Genomic DNA, 26,155 nt, shown 5'->3' with positions numbered 1-26,155 from the left:
GATCTGTCCCCAGTGTTTATCTACCAAATGTTGTTCCTTGCACTGCCTAGTGGATATTGTGTGAAGCACAATATTGTTTAAAAAAAACTGAAAGTGCCTGCAGGGCGCTCCATGATCACATGTGACAAATTGCAGGATGCTGTGTGAAAAAAATGTGCATTCTTAATGACCACATCTGTATCTCTATCAACAATGTGGGCAACCTGCAGGCATTTTCGGTCAACAAATAGTGCCTGGACTTTGGGCTGCTTGACTCTCGAGTAATCTTGAGACCATGGCCAAAGTGTTCCCAAAGTCCCCACTATTCCCTTTAGGAGGCAGACCCAGCTCTTGCCCTGATGTGTCCCATTCGTGCCTTAAGTATTTACATGGAAAGTACATAGAGCTTCAGTCCTCAGAACAACTCTTAGTCTGTTTTGGTATTCATCAAAGGTTGGCCCACTGGAGAGTGGACATTTTCATCTTGGGATATCAATTCCAAGATGAGCCGTGCACCTTGAAGTGAGAGCTCATTACATGTGGATTCTTGCCTCCTTCTAGGGATTAGTGCATGGTGCTTTATGACAGACATTTGCAGAGCTGCGAGAGCGACACCTAATACTTCCACAGCTTCCACAGCTTCTAGGTGTAGCCGGTCTCTTCGAGAGTGTTGTGAATTGGCTAGTGTTTATGAAGAGCAGCTCAGAGTCTCACTTGCAGCACCACTCCCTTCCTACGATGGGATACGGGTGCTTATCCTGTTCCCCAGCTAAGTTCCCCGTCTGGCAAACCCTGGGTGGATTTCCTCCATCACCCTTCCGAATTCAGATATGCGAAGGTATCTGACCCCAGGCTTATTACCTGTGTGTATCCTCATTTGGTCACGCAAAGGTGATTGGGGCTCTCAGATACCAATTTATCAGTCACATCCTAAAGTCTCTGTTCCCTCCATCAGGAAATGAAGGTTACATATGTAACCAAGACTTTTCTTGTATACATCTTACGTGAGCAATAATTTCAATGGTGAATTATGAAAATCAGCAATGAAACTATATTTTGCATTATTTCTTTGACAAATGTGACCTGAACCACAAAACAGTCATAAGGGGCAATTTTTTTTTTCAATTGAAATTTGAATATCATCTGAAAACTGAATTAATAAGCTTTCCATTGTTAGTTTTTTATGTTTTAATATTTCACCAGGACATTTTTATACTAGACTTTTCACATGTTTCTCACATTTTTTTTTTTCATACAGGTGCATCTCAAAAAATTTGAATATCATGGAAAAGTTTATTAAAAAAAACTTTATTTTTGTAATTTAATTTTTAAAAGCTAACTTTCATATATTCTAGATTCATTGCACATAAACTGAAATATTTCAAGAGATTTTTATTTTTTTATTTTTTTAATCCTTATTTTTTTTATTCTAATGGTTATGGCTTACAGCTTAGGACAATTTTTTAAAAATTAATATTTTCTCAAAGATCAATCAAAAAAAAAAAAAAAAAAAAAAAAAAGATTGACAAAACAGAAATGTTCAAGATCTCCAAAGCAGGTTTAACTATGCACTCAATACTTCTTGGTTGGGGCTCCTTTTGCACGAATTAAGATTTAGAGCATTTTCTATTTAATCTTTACTTGGATACAGTGACAAACATCACCGGATCTCTGAAGCAGTTCTTCTGTCCTTGTATGATACAGCACTGTATATTAGAATTTAATTCAAACAGTGGAGGGCAGTAAACAAACCTAGAAGTGTCTACGCTGCTAGAAATATAAAGAAGAAGCATCTGACTTTCGTTTGGAACTGACCTACAGGTGGCGATAATGAGCCGCGGACACGAACAATCGGTGACGAAGAAGCCGGTTTATGTTGTTCAGTACCATGAACGATAAACGCAATGTTTACACTTTTGAGGATTATAAATGTTCGCCCGATCCGGTATTCTCCGTGGAGAGGGAATGTCTGGAGCCTTGTCCTGCGCCGATAGTAGTGGACAACGGCTCGTTCCAGTGCCGCGCGGGATGGGCGAGCGGTGTTTCTCAGTTGGATCAGCCGCGGCTCGTGTTCAGGTCGGTAGCGGCGCGCAGCAGAGGAGCCGCTCGCAGTGACGCGCACGTGGGGAACGACATCCCTAGCCTCGAGCCGCTGCGCTGGACTTTCAAGAGTGCGTTTGACCGAAACTTGGTGGTTAATTTTGACATACAGGAGCTCATCTTTGATTACGTCTTCACGCACCTCGGAATAAGCACACAGGTAGATGTTTATCGGTGGGAAATGTTTTCAGTCTGTCCACACATAATTTGCACAACAAACTTTCCTCGAGGTAAAAAAGTAATTTGTAACCTACTATGATGTTCTGTAAACTGACAGGTGTTCTAAGTGTTTTGTGTATGCATCCATGCACACATGCGTGTTTGTGTACTGTGATGAGAGATGACTGTGAGGTGAAGGATTTGAAGAGATAAACCGGTTGGCATCTTGTTTTTGTCAAGTTAGGTTTTTTTGTCTCTTTTAGGGGCCTATATAATTCGCTTTATTTGTATTTTTTCCCCCAAAAATTCCATTATTTCCGTGTAAATTTTTCTCGATTTCCGGTTTTCTTTTCTCGTTTAATATTTTCTCCACTTCTTTTTAATCATACTTGTCAGGCATTGCTGGTAACGCCCACGAAAACGTCACAACCGTTTATGACGTGTGGCGAAAACGAATTAACGCGCGGAGACCTTTAGGCGCTTGGTCTTTACTTTTTGTGAAGATTTTGATTGATCTGTTATAGAACATGTAAATAGTGCTTTTCCTTTTCAGTAACACAACACAATGCCTCCATATATTACAAACACACTTCTAGACAATTTGTAGCTTTATAAAAATAAAAATCAATTATTTTTTTATTTGAATTGCCTTGATTTAATCATATCTGTAAAATTCATCATAACAATATTATAATCACATTTTTGTTCAATTTTGTACTTGCTCTGCATTGATCTGTCATTATTAGTCTTGTCCCCTGCACAGTGACAATCCTTCATCACAATTAAATGCATCTCACTTCATGATATTTTGGGATGTCATAATCTATTAAAACATGTGTTTAATATTATTATACACAATTCCTCATGCAAATTAGCAATGATATTACTATAGTAATTGTAAAAGTAAAGTAGGCTAGCCATGTTTTTATTACCATTCATAGCCTATAACCAGTTTTATTACAAATATCGGTAACACTTTAGAATACTGTTTGAGGTAATTATTCGTTAACACTTAACTCACTACTGTTAGCTACTAAGGAAGATGTGTTAACTAATCAGTATGTAATACAATTTTATAATTGTGTAAGTAACAGTTAGTAAGTTGAAGTAAAAAAAGGAAAAAATCACTCAGTGCTTTTTATTTAATGAACCCAGGCTTTTGCACTCTCTCTGTCTATATATGATGAAAACTGGTAAATATAACACTGAAATTCCCTAATAGTAAATCCAACTGGCCTTATGTTTCTCTATTCAAACATCAGCGGTCGAGTAAGTGCATTTATTCAGCGATCACAAACAATACAGCTGACGTTCTGTCATGAGATCTCAGCTGTATTGTTTGTGATTGTGATTACATTACTATTAAGGAAGTTCACTGTTATATTTACCAGTTTTCATCATATGTAGACTGAGAGAGTGCAAAAGTCTTTGGTATCTAAGAGGGTTTTAAGTGTCAGTGGGAACATAGTTTCATGCCACGAGCCTCTTCGAGCTTCTCTTAAAACCACAGACAGTTCACAGACTTTAAAAAAACGTGTAACTTTGTGCTATATGTGTAACTGTGAGGAACTGATAGACGATTGGAGAACTGACGAGTATGTCACCGAGTCTGACTTAAAAAAAAAAAAAAAAAAAAAAAAAAACACATCTTGAGAGTCTAGAAACATTCACTGCGCGATGAAGCCCATTAGAATTCAGTTGGATCAATGAAAGACAAAATAAATATTAGCACAAAAATATGCTGATAATTTTATACAACAGTGTAAAGTGTGGTGTTCCATTCGTTGAATGAATCTGTAAGTGAATGAATCCTGTGAGTCAGTGATTCAACCGTCCATTCACTCGTTTCGTTTCTAATTGAATCAGCTGTATGAACAATTGAATCATTTGATTTGAATGATTTGCTGCCACTTATACGAGAGGATTTATTGTAAATTTTATTTATCTATGACAGTCCTAAACCAGCCAAGGTGTCAGCACAAAAACACATTCAGCGAAATAAATAAATGAGCACACCATCCTCCCGAAATCTTTTTACAGTTCGACCACTGGGTCTGATGATAGTCTCTAGCTGCCTGTTATAATGTTATGACCAAGGCTCTGGACTCTGAGCATAACTTGTTTGTGCTAAATAACTAGTTTTATATTTAATTTAATAACATTCATTTTATAAATTGAGATTTAGAAGAAATAATGTATCTGCTACTACATAAGGAATACTGCTGTGTAAAGCACACCTTATTCGTTAAAACTTTTTGCAAACCTGGTGTTACTGCACTTTTGTTCATATAGCAGTACTTTTAAATGAAAAAAGAGCACAATGCAATACTTTTGAAAGCATTATCAGTTTTGTGCAGAACAATGCAATTAATCGCAATTAATCACAGACTAGAAGGCGATTTAATCAAAATGCAATCGTTGCCCAGCACTAATTTTTAATGTTGCACCGACATTTCAGCAAATAAAATAGTTTTGGAGATCTGAAATGAATGACCGAAACAGTGACATTACTTTTGTGTTTTGTTAATTAGTCTCTGCTTTCAAAGTCTGTCAGTTTAATCATAAAATACAAACTATAAATGTAGATGGATTATGCATGTTATCATTACATTCAGAAATAATGTAAAATATCAGTGAGTGGAATGTGTACTAACAACAAAGTAATAGTAATGAGGAAAAATGGCTATAAAGCTAGCCCAGTTTATATAAAAAAAGTAACTCATTTCAAATACTCTCATTACTGTAACAAAGTCGTTTTTTCTGAGAAATTTTACTTTTTAAAGTAGTTTATGCATGGTCTACTTTTACAAGAGTACTTTTAAATGATGGAACTGTATATGAAAACTGTCTTTGTAAACTCTGCTATTTTGTTCAGTTTGTGCTTTCTTTTAAATCCATCGATGTGTTTGGCAGTGGAAAGAGTAATCAGTCTTGTGACTCTCATTGTATCGAATCACATATAGAAAACTGTGGAAGAAGGTGCCTCCAACCTTTTAACCTCAGTAATATTATTTTCCCTGCTATTAAAAAAAAAGATACATTTTAAAAGTATTTAAAAAAGTTATCAGTCAAAACTAAAACTGTTCAAAAATGACCCCCTTGACCTTGTGCCCTCAGAGTCATGTGGATCACCCTGTGGTCGTCACCGAGCCGCCCTGTAACCCGCTGCACTGCAGACAGATGATGTCTGAGCTGCTCTTTGAGTGTTATGGAGTGCCTCGGGTGGCGTATGGTGTGGACAGTCTGTTCAGCTTCTATCATAACAGTGTCCGGGATGGAGCAGATCTGCCCTCTACAGGACTCGTGCTGTCCTCAGGGTATCACTGCTCACACGTGCTGCCCGTCATCAATGGCAGGTAACAACCCGTCACCGTCTCAGCCTTCAAATCATGTCCGTTTACATGTGTTCCTGTCTGGAAGATGAATTACAGGGAAGGGGTCTGTGGAAGAGCTGGCAATCCCAGATCAGGTCGCAGAGCTTTAACAACACATCTCAGGCAAATTTAAAATTAAAAGGAATGATTATGTATAAAGTTAATTCAACTTCTTTTTTTCAAGATAGTTGTAAAATGGGGAAGTAATTGCTGTTTTTGGAAGTAGCTAACTAAACTCACAGCTTCATTGTTTCGAGAGATGCACAGACACAGGTAATTCACACACGCTACTTTCATCTCTCTCTCTCTCTCTCTCTCTCTCTCAATAATTAATTCACATTAGCATTATAATTAATGCATTCAAATAAATGTGATCCTACAGCACTACTTCATCCCTACTTAAAAAGTTAGGAGCACCAGCTAAAATTTTGGAGCACTCACCAAAGATTTATGAGCATCACAACTACAAGTTATATATTAACAGATTTTATCCTTACATTCTTAACTTTAATGTAGATTTTATATTGGTTAATATTAGCGGGCAAAAAAAGGGCTGAAGAAGAGAGAAAATGAAAAGAACACTGACAGATCTTTGACGAGAGTTAGGATGTGTGTGTGTGGTGTTACATTTCTCTGACAATTGCACGAAACGGCTGGCATCAAGGGGTGTGCGATATTGACAAAAAAATATATCTCTATTTTAACAGCATTCTGTCTCCTAAAACTTTCTGACTTTTGATATTTTTTATATATTCTGTGTGGTAGTCAGTTCACAGTGTCAGAAATTAAGTTTAAATTGATTTATACCTTTTATGGTCATTTTTTCTAAAAGTGCATTATCATTTGAGTAAAATTCTTATATTTAATTGGTAACCTATAATGAGAAATTTGGGCTGTTAGGGTCAAGCAAATGAAAATATCAATCAACAAATTTAATCTTTGCTGTGCCGAGGAAACACAGACACTAGGGCTGCACGATGTGTCGTTTAAGCATCTATATCGCGATGTACGAATCCACGATAGTCACATCGCAGGATGTGCGATGTAGGCTGTCGTAATTGATCCGTTATTCATTAACTGTACGGGCCAGATGCTCCCCGGCCCCTTGACCAATGTGATTCGTGGATTAATTGCACAGCTAAACCATCATAGAGTGCAAGTTTATCATTGACAGGACTGAAAACCACATGCAAGTTTAACAGGGCAGAGAGAGAGGGAGCGCGAGAGAGACAGAGAGCGTGCGCGCGAGAGAGAGAGAGAGAGAGAGAGAGAGAGAGAGAGAGAGTGAGTGCGCGCGAGAGAGACAGGGAGAGAGAGTGCGCGCAAGAGAGACAGGTAGAGACAGACTCTCTGAACATTAGAAGTACCATCAATGTTTATAGAAATGTATATGGATTTATTTTGCATGTAATTTTTTTTCTTATGAATATATATGCATTTTAGTTTTGTTTGTTTCTATTCTGCTATCTACAATACTTTGGCAATATGTACCTTTGTATGTCATGCCAATAAAGCAATATGAATTGAATTGAGAGAGCGAGAGAGAGAGAGAGAGAGAGAGAGACCGAGAGAGAGCGAGCCATTTTCAAACAACAGGAGCGCTCTCTTGCTCTCTCTCCCTCGTGCATATTAATCAATTGACACGATGGTGTCGATGTTTAAATCATTTAAAATGACAATGTAAGTGTGCTCACCCAATTTGTGTTTGTAAGAAAAAATATCGCAATATATATCGCAGAAAAATAAAATATCGCAATGTCATTTTTTTCCCAATATCGTGCAGCCCTAACAGAAACTGCATCTGAAATAGCGTTTAGATGCATTTAGCCTACACACGGATTCATGCATGAACATGGATGCATTTAACCTGGAGTTACACATGCATAAATAATATTTTAATATTGTAAACATAAAAAGTTGAATACTGACATTTGAAGTATTTGAAACTTTGAATGTGAAATTAAAACTGCTTGCAGGTGGCAACAAGTCACTGTTAATAAGTGAGTCATTGCAATTGAACTGAATCGTTTAACAAATGATTAACAAAACACCCTCATGTTGCTCAGAGATGCAAAACGTTACTGTGTTTGGAATTACTTTTTGTCGGTGAAATAGAGCCATAACAGGCAATATAGTGTCTAAAGTGTAAGTCTCTTAATGTTAACTTCTTGTTTATTGAACAGTTGTATAAAGTCCAGTGCACACAGACTGAAGTAGTTTAAGTCTTTGGTTGTTTTCATTGTGATGATTTTGGCTCACATTTAACGAAAACCCACCAATCGACTACACCACATTACACCAAGCAAGTCAAATGTACAAATCATGGTGACATACATTTTTAAGTAAATATAATGGGCGATATTTTATTGTGATATTTTTGTTATATGATTTATTTTACTTTTATGTATAGCACTCTGAATTAGAGGTCTTCACAGTGCACCCGAGACCCGTCGACCCCGGACCCGACCCGGGACACGTACGGGTTCGGGTCTATATTTTAAATCATCAGCCGGGTCCGGGTCGGGTCCGAATCTATTACCTCGGGTCCCGGGTCTGTTTAACATTGTGTGTAATACCCGTGCGATCGCCGATCGGAGTCATCGGACTCGGAGAACATCCGGCCGTTATCAAAGACTGCTTGTGTTTTTTGTAACTTGCAACTTGTAAAATTAGGAAAAGAAAAGAGTGAGCCAAAAACAGTGATCTCTCTCTCTCGCTCGCAGACTCAAGAGTTGATACAAGTGCACACACGGTAATGCCAAGGGGCAAGGAACTCGACCGGAAGTTGAAGTCGGGTGGGGGCTGCCATCTTTTAGCAGAACTTCACTTGCGTTAGCATTCCCATTGACTCCCATTCATTTTGGCGTCACTTTGACAGCGAATAACTTTACATGTGAGGCGTTTAAAGACTCTGTTTGTCCATTATTTATTTCTAAAGATACACGACAATGTATAAAGGGCTCCATTACCTTCTATGTTACATTATGGCCCCGTATAAACAGTTTTTGTAAAAAATAGGCTAACGATTGCGTCATAACCACTCGGCTCTCTGTCGCATTACCGTACAGACAGGAGGAGAAGCTCGCAGGCAATTAACTTAATATGGCGTACTGGCGTTACATTTTAAAATACTATACAAAATAATTAATCAGAATACTTACTCCTGCTCACTCACGACAAAGAACTCCCCGCTCAAGCTCGCCGTCTCTGCAAGATTAACGATGGCAGTTTGCACACACAGCTACTAGAAGATTTACATCTGGCAGACAGGTTGCTGACGTCGTCAAGCTTCGTTTGAGTCTGCGCGTCAGAAACGGAAGTGCTAAAAAACGCTAAAACTGGGCTTCATTTGTCTCAATTGAGTTCCAATGGGGTCGCTGTGTCCATTTCTTTTACTGTCTATGGGTAATGCTTGCAGACTTGACACACTCATGTTTAATATATTTCAAATCAGCAACACAATCTGAGGTGAACTGTCACATGAATGTTTTCTATTACGCTCAAATTGCGTTAAGGCATTTTAGGCTGATAAAGCTAGCACGCATGTGCAGTCATGTTTCTATGGCAAGCAGTGAGGGACACTTCGACCGCCAAACCGCGTTTTACATTTTCTCCCATTTTTATAATATTATAAATGAACCGTTTAATCTTAAAGTTTTAGTGGTTCAGATTCAGACTCGATGCTGAGCAGAGAGCACAGACAGAGATCAGATGATAGTAAATAAATAATGTCAGCGGCCATGGCATTGCAGGAGCGATCGTTATTATAGTTCAAAAGGCAAACAGTGTAAGTTATTATGCGAATTAACTCGAGTCAGAATGTACATGTGCACAGTAGCATTTGTCATCCGTCACCGTGACATCAAGTGGACTTTTGAAGCTGAAATAATGAGTGGATTCAGCTTGGACTTGGAATAACGAGAGGAATAACATGAATAACTTTCTTGACGGAGGATTGTAATGCATCACAGGCAGTCAGGTACAAGGAAGAGAGACCACCGCTCTTTAAATTAGGTAAGACAAAAAGCTGTGTTCTTCGCAACAGGTTTATTGACTTGTAATAGCAATTTAAGGTGGAATATGTCAACGTCGGGTCTGTGTCTTCCCGGCGGGTTCGGGTCCAGATTTCAAGTAATATACGGGTCCGGGTCGGGTCCGGGTAGGCATTTCTCGGATCTACACGGGTCCGGGTCCAGCTTTTGAAATAATAGACGGGTTCGGGTCGGTTCGGTGTAGTACATTACGGGTCTCTGTCGGGTTCGGGCAAGAATTTTTGGACCCGTGAAGACCTCTACTCTGAATTACCATTGTGTATGAAATGTGGTTAAATAAACTTGCCTTGCGATATATTGTCTCACTAAAAAATATTGAGGTGGTATAAAAATATATCACAATAAGTTGACATTGATTATTGCTTTACTTTTTACTGGGAAGTCGTGGCCTAATGGTTAGAGGGTTGGACTCCCAATCGAAGGGTTGTGGGTTCTAGTCTCTGGCCGGACGGAATTGTGGGTGGGGAGAGTGCATGTACAGTTCTCTCTCCACCTTCAATACCACGACTTAGGTGCCCTTGAGCAAGGCATCGAACCCCCAACTGCTCCCCGGGCGCCGCAGCATAAATGGCTGCCCACTGCTCCGGGTGTGTGCTCACAGTGTGTGTGTGTGTGTGTGTGTGTGTGTTCACTGCTCTGTGTGTGTGCATTTCGGATGGGTTAAATGCAGAGCACAAATTCTGAGTATGGGTCACCATACTTGGCTGAATGTCACTTCACTCACTCACTCAAGTGTGGTTATTGTATTGCCTTTTTTATTCAGTATCATTAAAATTTAGTTAAATTAAAAAAGTCTTACAAAATTATTTTCTATTGTATAATAATATAATAAATTAGCCTAATTATTAAAACGCATTTTCTGGTTTTGGCTAAGTGCATTCAGAATTGCCGTTTTTGATTTCGACCCATAATTGTCTGTGTCCCTACTTAAAAACAACACAAGGAGAGAAAAAAATAACATTTATAATAACAATAATGCACTGAAGCACACACACACACACACACACTGCCAGTTCATCTCATGAACAGAAAATATTGAGTTGAATATGTTTGATTTTAAATTGCAGACTGGATGCTTTCAATTGTAAGCGTGTGAATTTGGGTGGAGGTGAGGCCGCATCATACCTCCAGAGACTGCTGCAGCTGAAATACCCAGCGAACCAGACTGCCATCACACTGAGCCGCATGGAGGAGCTGCTGCATCAGCACAGCTATGTAGCACTAGACTACCAGCACGGTAAACCAGCAGTCCTGCAACTTTGCACTTAAAGGTCACATAAACCTTTCTGGAGTATTATTTTAGGTTTTGATGTTCTTAAGAATATATATTTGCGGAATAAGTAACAAAAATTGTCTAATTAATGTTCTTGAGCCTCTCTTCTGATTGGCCTGTTGTTTTCTGAGTGACGCATGGCCAGGCCAACCACAGGTAGCTGTGGTCAGCCAACATCACAGCACTAGCGGGAAGTAGAAAACAAAGGGCAGACTGGAGACAGCCCATTCAAACCAAAATCATGGCTACTTTATGCAGGCTGTGTGCTTTTTACTCTGTTTTGAAACTTACATGGTAATTAAACAGCCACTGGACCTCAGTTATCGTGAAAAAATATGGGACCTTTATTTGCTAGAAAATTTTTTCAGCAATTTAGAGGAAAACTTGCTTGGTCTGATGAGACTAAAATTGAGCCTTTGAAAAATGCTTTTGAAAAAAAAATGCCTTTTTAAACTCAGTTTTTTGTGTTAGTTATTACATACATTTTTATTAATTGATTGATTATGAATTAATTAGTATTTTGGGTTCTTTCAGTATAAAATTAGTTTTGTTGTTTCACTACATTAAGTGCTTTCTGCTTCTGCATTCATGCTTTCATAAATTGTGAGACAGAGCTGGAGAAGTGGCGAAGTCCTAGCTTTTACGAGAGGGAAGTTCACCGGGTGCAGCTGCCATTTTCAGGGCGAGCAGGTGGCGTTTGTGTGAGCGTTGAGGAGAAGAACGAGAGGAAGACGCAACAGCTCCGCCGACTACAGGAAATCAACAGTCGCCGTAGAGAAGAGAAACTACAAGAAGACCAGAAACGACTGGAAATGCTTCTGTCTGTGCAGGTATACACATTTCCATACAGATGGGTGAAATGCTGTATGCACACAGTAACAGTCATATTCCCATCAGGAGCTGCTGGAGGACGGCTCTCTGGAACTGTTTCACAGGAGTCTGGTGGAGCTCAACATGGACTCGGCTGAGGAGCTGCAATCTTACATCCAAAAACTAAGCATGAGTGTGGAGCAGCACAGGCTCATGAAGGCTGAGGTTTGTGGATGCAGACATACTTTTGTTTGTGTTTATGACCTTGTGTTGTCTTTGATTCGTATGGATTACTGAATATAAATAATTAAACATGATAGAATGGGGGAGGGAATGATTATGTTTTGCAAATATGATTTCTTTTTGTGCAAAACTGTTGAATCAGACTGCAGAGGTGGAGCAACCTGCAGAAGATGTTGGTGAAATGGCACCAGATTTAAATCAGGACAATGATGAGCCTGGCAAAACTACCAGTGCCATCCAGGTAATCTTAGAGTAACATCAACTCTGTACAGTATTGATGAACACATCGAGATTTGTTCATAATATTCGTATTCTTATATGCTCTTTTTGCTCTCTTTATCTATTTTGTGTTAGCCATTGTTAAACAAGGCGGAGTATCATCTATTCGTGGGCACAGAGCGTCTGCGTGTGCCGGAGATCTTATTCCAGCCATCTCTGATCGGAGAGGAGCAGATGGGCCTGATGGAGACAATGCAGTTTGTTCTGGAACAGTGAGTACTTAGTAACTTTAATTAGTAGTGAGTACTTAGTAACTTAGCAATTTTAACATAAATTTTAGATGGCATTCAACCGATGTATCGTTTTGCTGATTAATCAGCACCGATGTTGATTGCTGGAACAATCGGTTATTGGCAAAAATCCATGTCGGTAGGTTTCAGTTGCTGGAGCGGCTGAGAGGGGTATGTTTTCATTGCACAGTGCGAGAGCAGCCTCTAGTGGTTTAAATCACTGACAGCACGTGATGCTGCCTGCTGAACAGAGCAAGAAACTTCAAACCCGGATTTAAATGCAACCAACAGAAGATCCTGGCCTGCCACAGAGCACCATTCACATAGTTTTCCATTAAATTACATTATATTCGCTCCAAATCATTGTTAATGTAACTTTACATAATGAACGGTATATTGAGCATTTTCATCGAAAATCTTTGCGTTTGCTCCATTTTTTTAAACACCGAACTTCAAACTTATCTATGCCTCATTGTTCATTCTTGAAGTAACCTTTTGTCCATTTGGTGAATAAATAAACTGTTAAAGACCGTTGCACGAGTTGAACGCGGCGCGTCCGGAATGTGTATTCTCCTAGAATTGCTCTTTTGTTTTGATTAAATAATCATTTAGTATTCAAGGGCCCTGTGATTGTACGGCCCTATGATTTCTGTGATGTCTAAAACGTGGACGTATTCATGGAATCCAGTTCAGTGGTGCCTGGAGAAGAAGAGGGAGGGGGGGGGGGCAGGTTCGGGAGCGTTCAGCTTCCTGACAGCCTGGTGGATGAAGCTGTCCTTCAGTCTGCTGGTCCTGGCCTGGAGACTCCACAGTCTCCTCCCTGATGGTAGCAGGCTGAAGAAGCTGTGTGATGGGTGGGTGGGATCAAATGTGATGCAGAGGGCTTCGAGAGTGAGACGGGTTCCGTAAATATCCTGGAGGGAGCACCAATGATCTTCTCAGCTGCACTCACTATGCGTTGCAGAGTCTTTCGGCAGGACGCGTTGCTGGCTCCATACCACACAGTGATGCAGCTCGACAAGATGCTCTCGATGGTGCCTCTGTAGAAGGTGCACATGATGGGTGCCGGGGCTCTGGCTCTTCTCAGTTTGCGGAGAAAGTAGAGATGCTGCGTTGCTTTTCTGGCCAGTGCTGCAGTGTTGTCGGTCCAGGAGAGGTCCTCTGTAATGTGCACACCCAGGAACTTGGTGCTGCTCACTCTCTCCACAGTCACAACGTTGATGGTCAGAGGAACGTGCTGAGTGTGCACTCTCCTGAAGTCTACAACACTCTCCTTCATCTTCTCCACGTTCAGAGACAGATTGTTGTCACTGCACCACCCGGCCAGGCGGCTCACCTCGCTCCTGTAGTTTGTTTTATCTCTGTTGGTAATGAGACCCACCACAGTCGTGTCATCTGCAAACTTAATGAAGAGGTTGGAGTTGTGTGACGGTGTGCAGTCGTGGGTCAGCAGAGTGAAGACGAGGGGGCTCAGCACACATCCTTGGGGGGCCCCAGTGTTCAGTGTGATGGTCCGGATGTGTTGCTGCCGACCCGTACTGCCTGAGGTCTTCCAGTCAGAAAGTCCAACAGCCACTTGCACAGCGAAGTGTTGAGCCCCAGCTGGACCAGGCTGGTCTGAGGCTCCAAGGTGGGGGATATACGCGTCATATCACATACACAGAACTGTAAAGGTATTCATTGCAACCCGTCAAAATAAAAGCCCCGCTTGATTTTTCAGTACATTTAAATTTACATTTAATCATTTAGCAGATGCTTTTATCCAAAGCGACTTACAAATGAGAACAATAGAAGCAGTCAGGTCAACAAGAGAACAACAAAAGTATACAAGTGTCATGACAAGTCTCAGTTAGTCTAGTACAGAACGCATAGACAGGTTGTTGTTGTTGTTGTTGTTGTTGTTGTTTTTTTTTTTTTTTTATGAAAAGACAAGAAAAGGAAAAGTGCTAGTATTAGTTGGTTGAGTGCTGTCGAAAAAGATGAGTCTTTAGATGTTTCTTGAAAATGAGTAAAGACTCAAAGCTGTACGAATTGAGATTGGGAGGTCATTCCACCAGCTGGGCACAGTCCAGGAAAAAGGTTCGTGAGAGTGATTTTGAACTTCTTTGGGATGGCACCACAGTACATAGTCTACTACTAAAATGAAAAAAATTTTAACCACACAATATTTCAGAATCAATCATAATAAGTTGCCGTAAATGCCGCGCACAATCACATGAGCAAACAGATCCTGCAAAGAATAATAAATAATTGAATCCTAATTAGTTTTAATTTTGTCATTTTTAGTAGAGGTTGACCAGTAGTGGATTTTGCCGATATCGATAGCTTGGTTGGACCACACTGGCCGATACCGATTAATTAACTGATAGTTTTTAAAATGGGTACTGAACAAAAACAAAAAAAATTGCTTTGTTAAAAAAAAAAAAGTAGTGAACCATAATAAAAGTAATAATAATAGTAGTAGTAAATGTTGAAACCAGAATCAGAAAGAGCTTTATTGCCAAGTATGCTTGCACATACAAGGAATTTGTTTTAGTGACATAAGCTTACATTGCACAGAGACAACACAAAGACATTTCTTCCATGTTTTAATTTTAATATTGTAAATCCAATTTGTTTGCAAAAACGTTTTCAGTAATTAAAAGATAAATTAAATTAATGTTTCATGCCTTGATTTGATAATTCAAATGAAAATACAAAATTTTGAGGGGACAAAATCATAAGGCTTCTTAAAGAAAAAAAATAAAGCTGTTTTGTGCATTCAAATAATTATACATGCTAAAACACAGAAATTGGTAACAATAAAAAAAAATATATGGTAAGGAAAAATAAAACATTTATTAGGGCCATAAACATTATTTTTGTTCAACTTTTATTAAATTGATGTAAAAATGTATGTTTCATGGTTTTAATTAAACTTTTGATTAATAAAGGAGTGGAGAAAAATTGACTAATTAGCATTATACAATTTATTCTTTGTGGATTTTCTTGCTCAAGTTATTGTGCGCGGCATTTACGGCAACAAATTACGTACTCCCACAAAAGGAGGAAGAGAGAAAAATGTGCAAATGCAAGTTCAATGCGATTAGGCTAAAGGATGTTAAATATAGAGATTGGTTAGCTGGTACAAGCAACGATTATGAGGCGACTTGCAAGATGTGGCTAAACACCTTTAAACTCAGGACAATGGAAGTTAAAGCGGTGGAGTCCCATATGAAATCAAAAAAGCACTGACGTTACACCAGTATTCGGAAAAGTATGATACGGTTCTAAAAAAATCTAAATGTGATGGTACCAGGTTTTTTAAGTACCGGTGGTACCGAGGACCCAGTCAACCCCGTTCTTGATGCATACAGTGCTATGATTTCCGCGAAGCCGAAAACGCGGACGGAATCTCAAAATCCAATCATGAAAATTAAACTTACATTTTAATATGGACAGTCACGGAATTAGTCAAAGTTAGCATAAATTAATCAAATCTCCGTACCAGTATCTATAAATGTTAAGTTGCAAAAGTTGGTTGAAATATGAATCCTCAATGTTCCTCTATGTCTCTGTGTGATTGAATTAATGGTTTGTTTTCTACTTAGACTGAAGCGCGTGACTCTTGCAGTAATTTCAGCATCTGCCGTCTCAATGAGGACATAAATACATAAACAACATCAACAGAGTCACTTCACAAGCATTTTACAGTTTCATTTCAGTAAAACCAGTGTCAAAATAAAAGTAGACCATCAAAATAAAAGTTTTTTTTTTTTTTTATATATAAATAAAAAGCATTTTTTTTCTTAAAGGCATTGTGCCAGAAATATTACTATTATTTAATAGAAGTATGTGATACTGCTACTACTGTTGAAAAACTTCAAACATAATTGTTAATAAGTATAAAGAATGGCATTGGTTTTATTTTTAATGAAAAAGTTTTTTTTTATTTTTTATTAGACTATTTTTGTGTTTTGCTTTGGTACCGAAATTGGTACAGAGAACTGTGGATTTTCACTAGTATCAGTACCGAATACTGACATTTTGGTACCGTGACAACACTATTCAAAACGGTACTGGTGCCTAAACGGTGCCTGAAGCAATAAAAAAAAAAGAGCCACAAAAAACAATTGATGACATTTAAAGAACATTTCAAATGTTTAAAATAAATCCATAGCATTCACATGTTCCTTGGATTAAAGCTGTAAACAGGTTTCGGCCGAGATCGACAACTGCATTTTGTCAGAATTGTTTCTGTTTGAGTCCGCTCGTGCTGCTCCGCCGCGGTCTGCGGATTGAAGAGCGCGCTGAAAGATGTGGAGGTCTGCCACCGTTTTCATATGAAATTTAAGGGGAATGACTCTGAGGCGATCGCGAACACTGATAGAACTCTGTCTAATAATCAGAGAGAATGGTTAAACAAAGGAATTAATGTATACAGAAAGTATTAATAAAGACCGTTGTAAGGTCCAGGCACTCGGCCCAAGGAAGGTATCCGGTGCTGGATGAAGGTTTCCTGCGTGTTCAGTCTTTCAGCGCGTAAAGTTATTCAGTTTAAATTAAACTCAAATCTGACTCCATTTTATCATTTAATCTGACTCCATTTTCTTATGATCTCGAATTTAGATTGAATGCAAATTGGTTGTATGCCTTCTTAATTAATATTCTTCTGACATTTGATTATTCTAGTTAACTCTATTTTTATATCAACTTGTTCATTCGGGAGCTCATGTTGCTAACAGGGATACAACGTAATCTACTAGTCAATAATTACAGAGTAAGACAGAATAGAATCAAAATGTAACAATTTATTTACAATCAGGTAGATATGTATTTTGCCAATTACATATCCAATTGAAACACATCAAATCATATCAATACAAAACATCAAATTCTCAAAGATGAATCTAAAAGTAAATTATGCATACCTGACCTTAGAAAATACATAGTATGAAGTGAAGAGACACACAACACACTACGGGCTTTCTGGCTACAGAAATCGCCCTGATCCTCTTCGTTTAAATACCTCAGACCAAGACAAACATCCCCCGAGATGGAGACAGGAACTAACAATTGGAATTTGCATTAACTCAGGTTCCAAGCCTGGGTGGTTTTACAACTCAATGGGAACAGGGGGTAATTTACATGGAGGACCCTAGGAAAGGGCACTCCCATCACAATAATCAAGATATCTCTTGACTCTTCAGATCTGTATTATCTTCTAATCTACTTTTGTGAGAGTGAGACCATTGTACCAGTTGCACTGAGACATTTCCAATGATACTAGACATGAGTGTTAGTTCACTTGCATTGACATTTTCATGTAATCATTTTGAGCAGACTGAGTAGAAGGAAGAATGGGTGAAGGGATTTAAAATGAAACACATGGCCAGAAGGGGAGGTCTCCTGCTCCTCCACTCTGTGGGGTGCCTCGAAGATGCCGGTGTATGTTTGTATTGTCTGTTTCTCAGGAGATCAAAGTATCTCAGGTTCTTTCATCCTTACACTGTTTTATATTAGGCCTATTAGTAATAGAAAGGCAAACACTATAAAACCGTCAGCATTAAAGCTGCAGTAGGTAACTTTTGTAAAAATATGTTTTTTACATATTTATTAAACCTGTCATTATGTCCTGACAGTAGAATATGAGACAGATAATCTGTGAAAAAATCAAGCTCCTCTGGCTCCTCCCAGTGGTCCTATTGCCATTTGCAGAAACTCCTTCGCTCCCGGCAAAAAACAACCAATCAGAGCTGCGGTCCGTAACTTTGTTTGTGTTCAAAATGTAGAAAAGTGTATATAATAAGCGAGTACACCATGAATCCATTTTCCAAACCGTGTTTTTAGCTTGTCCTGAATCACTAGGGTACATCTATAATAAGTGTTTATATTCGGACTATTTTAGATTGCTTCGGGGATACCGCGGCGGAGTAACCCAGTACCTTTGTGATTCTTCATAGACATAAACAGAGAGAAGTAGTTCCGGCTACGATGTTCTTCCGCAAGACGTAAGCAGTTCTGTTTATTAACCGCTAGAGCGTCAAAAGTTACCAACTGCAGCTTTAATACGCAAATACGCATTTATATAATTTAATGAACATTTAATTTCACAAATCTTGCAAAATTAGTCGAATCGAGCTGTGAGATCTTGGGAAGTGTGTATCCAGCATGATCGCGTGTTCTCTGTGACAGCTGGTCCGTGTGAATTGAAGCTTTAAACTGTAAACTCGTGATTACAAATTATGTAGTGCTTTATGCATTTGCCCACTGTCATATTCATGTAAAATGGGTGTTCCCCTATCTTTATTTGAAAAAATATGATTCCCAGTGCACACAAACTTCCCAGAATACTGAGTGACATGTTGGTTACAGTGTTTACTTTATTTTTAATAAGATTTTTATTAGATATTTACTTATTTGTGGAAAAAAACTTAATCCATTGTCAAATGATTTCAAATTTCTTAAATATTAATAATAATTTAATGGTCGACAACTACTATGCCTAAATACATGATGCCGTTTTGTTCATAATTGTTTATGCAGTTTACTAAATGTTATTTGATTCATTGATGGTATGCACTTTTTATAGACAGTCTCTATTATTGTTTTCTGTATATAGTTTAATGAGGTGCATTATTTTGCTCATTGCTCCTGGATTATGAAGATATTTGCCAACACATCTTTGGATTTTTCTAACAGTCAGCAGAAGTATGAAAAAAAAAGTGTTTATTATGTTTTAAATATGGATATTTATCTTACAAAAACACATGGATTCACTACAGGGGGCCTTTTTTGTATTGTATTTGTCCTATTTGTAATTGTATTTTTTGTATTTTATTACTGACTGCTTTCAACTCACTCTGAAAGAACAGATTAAGGGGTTGGGGTCATTTTGGGGGTTTGATTAATGCACAGAAAGACGGCCCCTGACAGAGTTTTGCATAGGGGCCCCCAAAAGTGTAGGACCAGCACTGCTCTTAAGAAGAATAAAATTAGTTTTTCTGAAGCTGTATTATACTTTTCTTATATATATATAATTATATATTAAACTTATACTTATAAGTTTTCTTTATACGGACTATACACCAATACAGACAATACTGTCTTTAAAATCTGGTCTAAAATAATTTACTCCTTGTTTAAGGGATATTGAATGTTTGATCAAATTTTCTGTTTCGTCCTTCTTTCTTGTCCGATTGATTTAGCAGTAAAATTGGTCCCCTTCAAGCAAAATTCCTTACAGACGCATTTGGGCATGATTTCGATTCAGAATTTAGCTCAGACAACACAAATGTTGTCAAATTTCGTGTTTTTGGTAAGACTTTGGTTTAGAGACCAATTCTCATTGTCAACTAGCTGCTTATTAGCATCCATATCACATATTACTAATATTTTTAAGTCTCTTAATCCTACCCCATACCTAACCTTAACTTCCTTGCTAACAATTAATAAGTATTAACTTCTAGTTAATAGTGAGAATTGTTTCCCAAACTAAAGTTAGGAAAAATTGTTAGACTGAATGCAATGTAAGGTGCTTTGTATAGAAGGGTCTGCTAAATGCATAAATTTAATTTAAAGTGTGACCATATATACTGTATAAATATGTGACCAATCACGGAAAGTAGGGACACAAGTCGGTTCTGGGGCATTTTGAGTTATAGATTCTGAAAGTGTAGTCTCCAAGCTTTCCAACAATGTGTAACACATGGAAATCTGATAAGATATGGAGAAGTTGTGGCCATTTGAAGGTAGGCACTCAAAAAAGCTCAAAAGGGAGAAAATGGCCTCTAAACATTGTACAGTTCTCACCTGTTCTCACTGCTGCGAGTGACAATAGGGCTCATTTACATCTCATTTAGATAAGCCATACCCCCTGTAAAGCTCCCCCTGTAAAGCTGCATGGTTGCATAGCAACGACAGACACAAGAGGAAAAATCGGACCGCATACTATTAATAATATAGGAGAATGTACATTGTAAATGTCAGTAATTTATCTTTTTTGACTTGTATAAAAATTATTTAGAGGATTTATGATTGTGAGTTTTATCTTTTTATAAAACCTTTTTTGTCAAAACTCTATTTGAACTTGTGCAGTGTAGATAATGTTGCAAGACACTCCTTTAAAATTTTGCCATCATTTTTAATGTTATTATTTTAATGTTTATGTAAACAAAAAGTACTTATTGATGCTAATTTTATTTGTTATTTGCTGGTTTTCTACATAAAACTTGGTGAATTAATTTGATTGTGTATCATTAGGACTTTTGTAACAGGATTCTGTGATAACCGAAGAGCTAGCTAATAACAATAGGTAGGTATGGGAAGGTCTAAACATGGACTAAACATGAGATAACGTGTACATGTTCTTAGAATGAACACAAAACGACAAACTTTGATGTTTATGGAAACTCACCCCATAAGAAACAGAAAAGTATTCTTGCAGATCTCGATGCCTCCAATGAAATAAGTTGTTCGGGCACACTTTCTCTTTGTCGGGGTCTTCTTTGTGGATGTAACCATCTCTGAAGTTTGCACTGTGCGTCCGTTTGCCTCTAAATGTCCAATAATTCGCATGTCCTGCCACTCTTTTTCCGCAGCTAAAGAATCCAGCCGTATCATGTACATAATGTCTGGATCTGAGCTTTCATCATCGCTCAGATCATCTTTAGAATCAGTGAGCGCTTGTTTATAAGCATCCGGCTTGTCGAAGAAGTACTTCAAAACATTTTCGGTGTAACGGCCACGGTTCAGCTCGTCTGCGATCATCTTTGCGGTGACAATGACGCGCCCCTACTGCGTGCTAGAATCTCAGAAAAACAAGCCGATTTCAACCTCAAAATGTACGCTTTCAAATATACCAATACTGCTATCTCAAACACGGAGAGGCTTCTTCGTGATCTCAACTAACAGATTCTGCAAAAAAACGAAAATCACCAATTTTGGAAAAAAAAACCCCGCTTCTTTCTTATTTTGCTCGAAAGTTGTGCTGCTGACTTGTGTCACTGGTTTCCGTGACTGGTCACATACAGTATTGTTCAAAATAATAGCAGTACAATGTGACTAACCAGAATAATCAAGGTTTTTAGTATATTTTTTATTGCTACGTGGCAAACAAGTTACCAGTAGGTTCAGTAGATTGTCAGAAAACAAACAAGACCCAGCATTCATGATATGCACGCTCTTAAGGCTGTGCAATTGGGCAATTAGTTGAAAGGGGTGTGTTCAAAAAAATAGCAGTGTCTACCTTTGACTGTACAAACTCAAAACTATTTTGTACAAACATTTTTTTTTTCTGGGATTTAGCAATCCTGTGAATCACTAAACTAATATTTAGTTGTATGTCCACAGTTTTTTAAAACTGCTTGACATCTGTGTGGCATGGAGTCAACCAACTTGTGGCACCTCTCAGCTGTTATTCCACTCCATGATTCTTTAACAACATTCCACAATTCATTCACATTTCTTGGTTTTGCTTCAGAAACAGCATTTTTGATATCACCCCACAAGTTCTCAATTGGATTAAGGTCTGGAGATTGGCCTGGCCACTCCATAACATTAATTTTGTTGGTTTGGAACCAAGACTTTGCCCGTTTACTAGTGTGTTTTGGGTCATTGTCTTGTTGAAACAACCATTTCAAGGGCATGTCCTCTTCAGCATAGGGCAACATGACCTCTTCAAGTATTTTAACATATGCAAACTGATCCATGATCCCTGGTATGCGATAAATAGGCCCAACACCATAGTAGGAGAAACATGCCCATATCATGATGCTTGCACCTCCATGCTTCACTGTCTTCACTGTGTACTGTGGCTTGAATTCAGAGTATGGGGGTCGTCTCACAAACTGCCTGTGGCCCTTGGACCCAAAAAGAACAATTTTACTCTCATCAGTCCACAAAATGTTCCTCCATTTCTCTTTAGGCCAGTTGATGTGTTCTTTGGCAAATTGTAACCTCTTCTGCACATGCCTTTTTTTTAACAGAGGGACTTTGCGGGGGATTCTTGAAAATAGATTAGCTTCACACAGACGTCTTCTAACTGTCACAGTACTTACAGGTAACTCCAGACTGTCTTTGATCATCCTGGAGGTGATCATTGGCTGAGCCTTTGCCATTCTGGTTATTCTTCTATCCATTTTGATGGTTGTCTTCCGTTTTCTTCCACGTCTCTCTGGTTTTGCTCTCCATTTTAAGGCATTGGAGATCATTTTAGCTGAACAGCCTATCATTTTTTGCACCTCTTTATAGGTTTTCCCCTCTCTAATCAACTTTTTAATCAAAGTACGCTGTTCTTCTGAACAATGTCTTGAACGACCCATTTTCCTCAGCTTTCAAATGCATGTTCAACAAGTGTTGGCTTCATCCTTAAATAGGGGCCACCTGATTCACACCTGTTTCTTCACAAAATTGATGACCTCAGTGATTGAATGCCACACTGCTATTTTTTTGAACACACCCCTTTCAACTAATTCAACTAATTGCCCAATTGCACAGCCTTAAGAGCGTGCATATCATGAATGCTGGGTCTCATTTGTTTTCTGAGAATCTACTGAACCTACTGGTAACTTGTTTGCCACGTAGCAATAAAAAAATATACGAAAAACCTTGATTATTCTGGTTAGTCACATTGTACTGCTATTATTTTGAACAATACTGTATATACACTCATGGTGAGAATTATTGGCACCCAAATATGATAAATATGATCAAAGAAGGTTGTGAAAATAAATCTGTATTAATCATTTGGTCTTTTTTTTTTTTTTTTTTTTTTGCCGATATGATTTTTTAAATTATTATTATTACAATTATATAATTGACAATGGATTAAAAAATATATGTGTAAAAAACATGCATATAATTCAAATGACAGTATTTTTCACAAATAAAAAAATATTGAATAAAAATATAATTAAAAAGAAAGTAAACACTGTAACCAACATGGCACTTGGTTCATTGGGAATCATATCCCAGTCATAACCCAACCGGACAATAATACGAAAACAAACCTTGAAAACAACACAGACATGAGTCACTGGGCACATAACCAAGCTTCTGTTATGGCCATTTCAGTTCCCTGACCTGAACCCTATAGAGAATGAGCGTGGTGGACTGAGGAGAAGCACAGTCCAGGAGTGCAGATTTTCTGATACGTGCTGCATGATTGTGTAAATATTTGTGAGAAGCAAAAGCAATAAATCGTGAGAGGGAATTGTGTTTGAATTGAGTTTGAATCTGAACTAAAAAACTGAAAAAAATGCAGTGCTCTGATTTCAGTGGTGTGTGTTTGTTTGTAGGTACCCGCCTGAACTGCAGGAGGCACTTGTGAAGAATGTGTTTTTGACTGGAGGAAACCTGCAGTACCCCGGATTAAAAGAAAGAGTGCAGAGAGACCTGCTTGCAATCAGACCGTTCCAGTCGCATTTTAAGGTTTGATATCAACAGTAACTACTTCAATTATTCTGTGATCCAAAAAAAAGCATAGTTTCCTAGATTGTGGGGGTGACTCATCTTTAGCACACATTCAGTAAAAACATGAAAATTTAAAAGGCATATTTGTTTAGAAAAAGCATCTCCTTTGTTCAGTTTCAAAGGATGTTTTACCTATTATTCTTAAGTGGCTATCATACTAAAATGTGCATTATGATACAAATCATGTGATTTGATTATGTATCTCTGGTCTGGTAGGTGTCTCTGGCGAGACGGCCAGCTCTGGATACTTGGTTTGGGGCATGTGAATGGGCACTTACAAACCCCGCTGAAGCTCAGGGGTGGATCAGCCGTCAAGATTATGAAGAAAACGGTGGGGAATATCTGAAAGAGCACTGTGCCTCAAACATCTTCATACCCATGAAACTCAATAAAACATCATCAGCCACAAAACAAACACTTATGGGAAAATGCTTGACAGACACCAGTCTTCCTGACACCACCAGCAATGACAAGGACAATGACATTTCCCTGGCTTGAAATGTGTTGTCCTGATTGATGGAGACTTCTGACAGTTTGGACCTTTGAAACTGCATGGTATTTCAGTAGCCATCAAAACATTCTTGAAAAAACCTGTTTAAACTGTTGACATGTATATTTGACAATGTTATTAGTGATTAGCACTTACATTTTCTAGAATACAGTGTGTTTGTTTAGTGTGTTTTATTTGGTATATAAAGGAAGAGAGTTTCACATTTACAAATGCAAAGTGTTGTTGTTGTTATTGCTGCCGCTGATGTCTTCAGACATGATGAGCGTGATTTCACCAAGTACAACATTCCAATCAACCAGTCAGAACTGAGACATAACCTTTCAGGAAATATCTGTTTTAGGCTTACAATCAGAGTTAGGTGCTTCAACACTCTTGTTTATCAGCTACCATTTCCCTCTGATTTTAGGAATAAAAGTAGGTTTAGGGGTAGGGATTGGGTCAAGTCTATATTTTAAACAACAATGTTGATCCAGGATCATCAAAAGCTGTGGGTCCAGGAACATGTCTTACTTGGCAAAATTATGGCGACTGTTCAGACACAGTGAAATATGAATTATCGATGTGCATGTGCTGTTCTTATCTCACAAAAAGGATATGCATATTTTATTCTAATGTAGCTACTGACGAGAAATGCTATTCAGATTGTCAGGCAGGATTTAGTTGATCAAGTTAATTTTTGTCAATTAACCTAATTTTAGTAAATTTCTGTTAAAGAAATAATGGAGACATTTTAGAATTTTAATTTCAATTTAATTTTTTTTTTTTTTTACTCTGGCATTTCAGAGTTTGCACTGCCCCCTGGTTACCTGCAGCTCAACACAGTATGCTCACCCAGATCAAAATGAATTTGACCACTTCTGGCAAGGGTTTGGCTTAGACTGAGCTTTAATTCGGTCTGTAGATGATTGCATTTTCATCCCCAAGTGTAGTGAAGACTTTTGCTGAAACCATCGGGCAGGGTGATTCATAAAATGCATATCAGGCTGCCAATTTTGAGAATTAGAAAAAAAGCATATTAAGGAACAGGAAAAATATTTTACAGACTATAAGTTGAACCTAAGTATAAGTCGCATCAGTCCAAAAATACATCATGACGAGGAAAAAAACATACACAAGTCGCACTGGACTGTCAGTCACATTTTGTTTTAGAGCCAAGAGAAAACATTACTGTCTACAGCCGTGAGAAGGCGCTCTTATCTTTTCAAGAGTAGGCTACAGGAGCACAGAGCAGCATAGTGCGCCCTCTCGCGGCTGTAGACGGTAATGTTTTCTCTTGATTAATTTCTCTTGGTTCATGTATAATTAATTTTGATAATTTTGATTATAGTCCGTAAAATATGGTACCTGTAATCCATAACTTCAGGCAAATGGTCTTCCAATTAATTATTCTTTTGAACCAGTTGTTTTGGTGACCTAGTTGAATCAGTTTACCTATTTGGACTGAACATCAAAAAAAAAGTTAGTGGTGCAAGCAGCACAGATCTACTAGATAATCAAAGCTCTCTTTTGGACATGCCTGACAGTCAATCTGACTATAAATGAGCCAATTTACAGACGAATAAGATTCTGTGATGCTGGTTTTTGCCAAATCTTTTAGCACCCCATTTAGTCTGGCAGCACACTGAACTTTAGGAAACCAATCCAACTCAAACCAAAGACCATTGAGCTGGTGATACACGCATGTGTGAACCAAG

General features: G+C 38.2%; 1 protein-coding gene across 1 annotated transcript; it reads left to right on the top strand.

Annotated features, from left to right (window-relative positions):
- Positions 1–1,809: 1,809 nt before the first annotated feature.
- Positions 1,810–24,671, top strand: actr5 (actin related protein 5). Its single transcript, XM_026218705.1, has 9 exons — positions 1,810–2,239; positions 5,356–5,594; positions 10,732–10,901; positions 11,550–11,767; positions 11,835–11,972; positions 12,133–12,231; positions 12,345–12,481; positions 23,776–23,908; positions 24,167–24,671. The coding sequence occupies exons 1-9, from the start codon at positions 1,853–1,855 to the stop codon at positions 24,446–24,448; spliced, it is 1,803 nt and encodes a 600-aa protein (XP_026074490.1). The 5' UTR covers positions 1,810–1,852; the 3' UTR covers positions 24,449–24,671.
- Positions 24,672–26,155: the final 1,484 nt, after the last annotated feature.

Source organism: Carassius auratus, chromosome 34, assembly GCF_003368295.1.
Source record: "Carassius auratus strain Wakin chromosome 34, ASM336829v1, whole genome shotgun sequence".
In the NCBI taxonomy this organism is placed as follows: Eukaryota; Metazoa; Chordata; class Actinopteri; order Cypriniformes; family Cyprinidae; genus Carassius; species Carassius auratus.
Note: the sequence above shows the minus strand (reverse complement) of the source record. Positions and strands in the feature narration are given on the sequence as shown.